The sequence below is a fragment of the Polyodon spathula genome, chromosome 30, assembly GCF_017654505.1.
Source record: "Polyodon spathula isolate WHYD16114869_AA chromosome 30, ASM1765450v1, whole genome shotgun sequence".
NCBI lineage: Eukaryota > Metazoa > Chordata > Actinopteri > Acipenseriformes > Polyodontidae > Polyodon > Polyodon spathula.
The window spans coordinates 8,628,784-8,635,275 of NC_054563.1; the positions used below are offsets into that span (position 1 = coordinate 8,628,784).

General features: G+C 39.9%; 1 protein-coding gene across 1 annotated transcript in view; it reads right to left on the reverse strand.

The window, feature by feature from the left end:
* Positions 1–2,178: 2,178 nt before the first annotated feature.
* The window catches only part of mmp13b (matrix metallopeptidase 13b), a 5,886-nt gene continuing 1,572 nt past the window's right edge, over positions 2,179–6,492 (reverse strand). The window contains exons 3-10 of the mRNA XM_041232623.1: positions 6,125–6,273; positions 5,318–5,443; positions 4,936–5,091; positions 3,978–4,098; positions 3,663–3,796; positions 3,099–3,258; positions 2,910–3,013; positions 2,179–2,519 (exon numbers count right to left, since the gene is read on the reverse strand). Coding sequence (XP_041088557.1) covers positions 2,419–2,519; positions 2,910–3,013; positions 3,099–3,258; positions 3,663–3,796; positions 3,978–4,098; positions 4,936–5,091; positions 5,318–5,443; positions 6,125–6,273 — 1,051 coding nt within the window. The 3' untranslated portion in view covers positions 2,179–2,418. The remainder of the gene's footprint in view (positions 2,520–2,909; positions 3,014–3,098; positions 3,259–3,662; positions 3,797–3,977; positions 4,099–4,935; positions 5,092–5,317; positions 5,444–6,124; positions 6,274–6,492) is intronic.

A 6,492-nucleotide genomic window follows, 5' to 3' on the forward strand; every position in this document is an offset into this window, starting at 1 on the left:
AATATTCTGAAATAGAACTCACACTGGAATTAGTCCACCATTGCTGAAATGTACAGTAACCATTACAATTTTGCAATTTTGCCCCCCTCCTCCAAAAAATACAACAAAAACACTACAACAATAAGGAGTCCTTAACATTCTCCCATTAAAAAGAGTGAACAGCAGCAGTATCTGAGTCCCACAGCTTGTCTAGCTTGTTCCAATCTGTGGAAAGCAATGCGAACCACATGCTGCTTTACTGGCAACTCGTCACATCCAGTGAGGACGGCATGTTGTGTTTCATTGCACGGTATTAGACACGATTGAGGAGACAGCATGTTTCTTAGTTGTATTTCAAAGTGGTCAGCCAAAACCTCACAACACAGCAATAAACACAAATAATGACATGTTGCATTACATGTTAATGCTGTTACAAGCATACCTTCATGCCCTGAAACTGATTGGCTGAGACAAGCTGTGAGGTTTCTAATCTACATTAGAGAATACTGCATGACAAGTGTGTTTGAGCAATGCACTGGGGTTCTATAAAGAGGATCTCAAGCTTTAGTGTGTTTGAGCAATGCACTGGGGTTCTATAAAGAGGATCTCAAGTTTAAGTGTGTTTGAGCAATGCACTGGGGTTCTATAAAGAGGATCTCAAGTTTTAGTGTGTTTGAGCAATGCACTGGGGTTCCATCAAGAGGATCTCAAGCTTTAGTGTGTTTGAGCAATGCACTGGGGTTCCATCAAGAGGATCTCAAGCTTTAGGGTGTTTGAGCAATGCAGTGGGGTTCTATAAAGAGGATCTCAAGCTTTAGTGTGTTTGAGCAATGCACTGGGGTTCCATCAAGAGGATCTCAAGCTTTAGTGTGTTTGAGCAATGCACTGGGGTTCCATCAAGAGGATCTCAAGCTTTAGTGTGTTTGAACAATGCACTGGGGTTCTATAAAGAGGATCTCAAGCTTTAGTGTGTTTGAGCAGTGCACTGGGGTTCCATCAAGAGGATCTCAAGCTTTAGTGTGTTTGAGCAATGCACTGGGGTTCTATAAAGAGGATCTCAAACTTTAGTGTGTTTGAGCAATGCACTGGGGTTCCATCAAGAGGATCTCAAGCTTTAGTATGTTTGAGCAATGCACTGGGATTCCATCAAGAGGATCTCAAGCTTTAGTGTGTTTGAGCAATGCACTGGGGTTCTATAAAGAGGATCTCAAGCTTTAGTGTGTTTGAGCAATGCACTGGGGTTCCATCAAGAGGATCTCAAGCTTTAGTGTGTTTGAGCAATGCACTGGGGTTCTATAAAGAGGATCTCAAGCTTTAGTGTGTTTGAGCAATGCACTGGGGTTCCATCAAGAGGATCTCAAGCTTTAGTGTGTTTGAGCAATGCAGTGGGGTTCTATAAAGAGGATCTCAAGCTTTAATGTGTTTGAGAAATGCACTGGGGTTCTATAAAGAGGATCTCAAGCTTTAGTGTGTTTGAGCAATGCACTGGGGTTCCATCAAGAGGATCTCCAGCTTTAGTGTGTTTGAGCAATGCACTGGGGTTCCATCAAGAGGATCTCAAGCTTTAGTGTGTTTGAACAATGCACTGGGGTTCCATCTCAAGCTTTTACGCCACAGTGTGTTTCATGGTAGTTTGTAAAAAAAACAATATTTGGCCTTTTACATACATATATCATGAAAATATTTTTCAAACACAATATTATGAAAATGGACGGTATTGCAGACATATGAAAGTCTGAAGCATGTTTAAATGATAGTTATTCTACATCCTGAAATGTAATCTCTGTTGCTATGAACTGATCAGACACAGTGCGGCCTGTTTGCTTTGGTCCTGAGATCACAGTGAGTAATGCTGGCGCTGGGCCCCTTTAACTGTGGATTTTACTGCTGGAAAACCCTCCTGCTTCTCCAAGCCATTGACAAATCCTCTGGTGCTGAGTCATCATGTTATTAGAGCACAATAAACACTGGCACACTGAACCCTCTGGTGCTGTCATCATGTTATTAGAGCACAATAAACATTGACTCACTGAAGGCTTGGTGTCTGGGTTAAGAATAAAAAGAACACAATGTCAAACCTGTATGCAATTTATTCATTTAAAATAAGTCATATTGTCTTTACAAAAATCAAAGTAAGATAACGTTTGATTGATGTTGATCTGGTGTAATCATCCAGTGCATTGTTTTTATATGAGTCGCTATTATAAGGCAGTAATCCCCAAGTAGGGGGTGGGAGGAGTTTTAGATTCTCTCTACAGTCTTTATTAACAAAGGAAAGCAACTAATGAGAAAAAGAACAATCCCAGACTGAAAACAATAAATAAATAAAAATTATAATGACAATTATGAAACACTAAGAATTTAGCTAAAAAAAAAACACCTTAATGCAAAATATAAAAAGGGTTAAGAAAACAAGTATGTTCTCTGAATTCCAATAATTTAACAGTTAAGCAAAGAGTTTGCTCTTAAAATCCCAACCACTCGCTTGGACGTGTAGCTGTATTGAAACTGGATGGGTCCCCGATAGAGGTAGAGGTGACCTGTGGAAAACAAGAGGAAAGGCTTCAGACTGCACACTCCTGTAGGGTGAAGGAAACAAATTGATGCAAGTAGTGGTGCAACAACAGAATAATAACAGATAGTAGATCACATTTCCATTCTTTATTATTGATTATTTAAAAAGAACAAAGTTAAAAACAGAGCATCATTTCAGCCAGATTGCTTTCATGAAGCACACATAGTCTAATACAGAAACAACTCTGCTGTTCAATAACACTGACCCTGCCTTCACTCAACTTCACTTATGGGAGACAGAACTCATCTTTGCATGGCAAAATGATCTGGCAATGTTAATAGTGGCAAAACCCAATTTGCTAAATACTATGGTGCAGGAGAGCTGTGAAAGGTGAATGACAGTTAAGAGTACAAACCATATTCATAGAAGGCAGCTTCTATTTCTTCTCCGACACCTGGAAAATCATCTTCAATAGATCTGGGGTAGCCTTTGTCCATTGTTCCACTGTACTCATCGTAACTAGAAAATAGAATGTGCTTGTTTGATTTCTGTGTTCATGCTGTAAGCTTCTTGCAGTTGCTGTTTTGTTAAAAGGCTGCCTTACCTCCAGTAGTCCTCGTCTGTAAAAAGCAGAGTCTTTCCAGTGCCTGTGATCTGCACAGCCGCATCGACTCTCCGAACAGTTTTAGGAAGACCCAGCTTGTGAATGTATTTGGGGTAACCTTCCACCAGGTTATATCCATTCAGAGCCCACATCCTGATTCCTGTCACAAGTAAAAGTCAGATAAGCATCATAAGAGTCAAAATCATTTACCTTTATCTGGCACAAAAACAGCTAGTTTGCAACTAGAAACAGCGCAAGCAGCGACAGAATGAGCATGGTACTGACAACAGCAGAACAATACTAACCATTGAATATAAAAACAACAGGCAGAACAATACTGACCATTGAAAATAAAAACAACAGGCAGAACAACACTGACCATTGAAAATAAAAACAACAGGCAGAACAACACTGACCATTGAATATAAAAACAACAGGCAGAACAATATTGACCATTGAAAATAAAAACAACAGGCAGAACAATACTGACCATTGAAAATAAAAACAACAGGCAGAACAATACTGACCATTGAAAATAAAAACAACAGGCAGAACAATACTGACCATTGAAAATATAAACAAGGTCCTTTTCTGCAGACTCGTATGCAGCGTCCACTTTGTTTGGGAGGACCGGCCAGGTCATTTTAATCAGTGACTGTTCCACATCCACCATCTGAGGGTGCAGGCGCCAGTAAAACCTGACACACAACAAACCAACAGGACTGGGTTACTCTCGCTTGCTGGAAATGTACGTCCTGTATTACCAAGATTGCAATCAGTTTCAATGAAGGAAATCTAAATGGCTTTTTCTTCTCCTGAAGACTGGGATTGCTCAATTCAATGGGTGACAGTACAATTAGATGCTTATTTTCACATTACCTGTCCTTGAAGATAATTGTTTCTCCTCTGAGTTTTGTCACGGCATCAAAAGACAGGAGTGGATCACACTTCTTTGGCGCTTCAGGATGCGGTTTAACTTTAGGTGGATTTGGGTTCGGACCTGAGGGTAAGATGGACTGGGGTAAGCAACCATTTCTAAGCAGAAACAAGAATAAACCACACAATCCATGAGTGTATATAGCACAGCATTGAATGAACCACTCAATCATTGAGTGTATATAGCACAGCATTGAATGAACCGCTCAATCATTGAGCGTATATAGCACACAATTGAATGAACCGCTCAATCATTGAGTGTATATAGCACACAATTGAATGGTTTACTGATGGCTTACTTCTATATATTAGCCTGCTTTAATTGAATCAGTCAGTGATGCGCTGTTCTTTAGAACTCAAAAAGGCAAAAGATTGCTGAATCAAACAGTGCTTGCTGCTTATACCATGGTGCCTATGTTAAATGAAGCCCATGCTGTATGGGAAGGCAGATACAAGCCTTAACTTCATCATTTACTATGCCAGGGGTGGCTGACACTGCTCCTGGACAGCTACAGTCCAGCAGCTTTTATACATAACCCATAAATCATCAATTTCTGAAGAATGGAAGTTGTTGAGCAATTTAGCAAGTTAAGCTGTTCCATTAAATCAGGAGTGGTCTGCTCTGGTGCAGGCTGTTCTAGTTTTTGTTCCAAATTATCTCTAAATTACTTAATTGAACAAATGGCTGCTTAAATTGATGAAAATACTGCTTAACTAGTCAAAGTGCAATTATTCCAGTCTTTAGAAGGGTTACCTATAAAGCCTGCTAGATTGTTTCTCTCCATGACCAGGGTTGGCTACCCCTGTCCTGTGCCATCTACAGAGCTCACAGCTACTTCTTATACTGCACCCATTGAAACTCATTGAGTCTTGAGAAATGCCCTCAGAAATGTGATGGTACCATAAAGTGATTGAATTCCATGGACATCGTCTTCTGAAAGGGGGAATCCTTTACTGAATGAGTACACTGGGTACATCAGGGATCCGGGATCCTCAGAGTGGGAGAGACCCAAAGCATGGCCAAATTCATGAGCAGCAACAATGAAAAGGTTGTAACCTAGAAAACACATCCTCAATTTATACACATTAATACACATTGTGGAGGCGTCAAGTATAGAAATATTCTGTTTTGTTACTTTGTCTAAACAACAGTATATCTGTAATATATATATATATATATATATATATATATATATATATATATATATATATATATATATAGAGAGAGAGAGAGAGAGAGAGAGAGAGAGAGAGAGAGAGAGAGAGAGAGAGAGAGAGAGTACCAGTGGAGTCCGTTGACCAAGTCTCATCTTCATCAAAGTGTGTGTCCCCCCCCAGCCCATTGCCAGGCTGGTAGGCATGGGCCAGCAGACCATTGGGCCCATCAAATGGATTGAAGTCTCCATGCTCTACAAAGAAAATGCGTCAAGCGTTTCAAATTCACATTCAGTATAATAAGGACATTGGATCACAGTGTACACCACTCCACAGCCATGTGAGGCAAGGCAGTAAAGGGTTTGAACACCTAATGCTTTCCTACAAATGAGGAGAGCTTGGGAATCAGCTGGCAAATTAAGTAAGTGAATGCATGAAAGCATGCACTGCATTCCCAGGTGAAAGTCCTGCACTGATACTCCTGAGGAAACACATTGATGGGCATTCTAGTATTATTGTATAATTCACATTAATTCATCTCATTCTGACAACAGGCATTATCCAATTCAAGCCAGGTCTATTATATACAGTATTGCCTTTGAAAAAGTGGAGTACGTCTTCGCTATTGTCTAGTAAAAAAAAACGAGAAGTCTGAAACACTGCTGAAACTGTTCTTGCTGGATAGAAATGTATGAATACCAGGATATCATTTACTCTATTGTAATATATGTGGCAAGCCTGTGGGTGGTGTGCTTTTTGACCCTATTGGAAACTGAATAGATACAAACTGAACTCCTATACTGAGAATGTTGTATTTTATACTTGTGTACCAGTGAAATATAGTAATAATAAAATAAACCATCTCTGTACAGGAACACAAGCCTCTTAAACTGCCAGCACCAACTACAGTGACTGCCATTGCTTTATTACAGGACCTTTCGACCCGAAGGCGATCATGATGTCAGCAGTGCCTTTGTGTAGCTTTCTGAAGACAAGTGGTGTCACGTCACTCCAGACTTTGAGGGCATTGTGGATCGCTCGGTCAACCTCGGAGGCTTTCATATCCGGGGTGTAATTCACAATCCTCAAATAAAGGAGTACATTGCTGTTAGCATGAATCATATCTCATTGCTTGAGGTTTCAAGGTAAATCTAAATTTTAAAGCGCTTCTTATCAACCTTCTTCTTCAGCTCAAGTGATTTATGTGCATGAGCTTGAGCAGCATAAAAATTGAATTGTTTTCTTGCTTGGATTTTTTTCACTAGGTGGACAGAAAAATGATTTGTAACTTCATAATAATGGG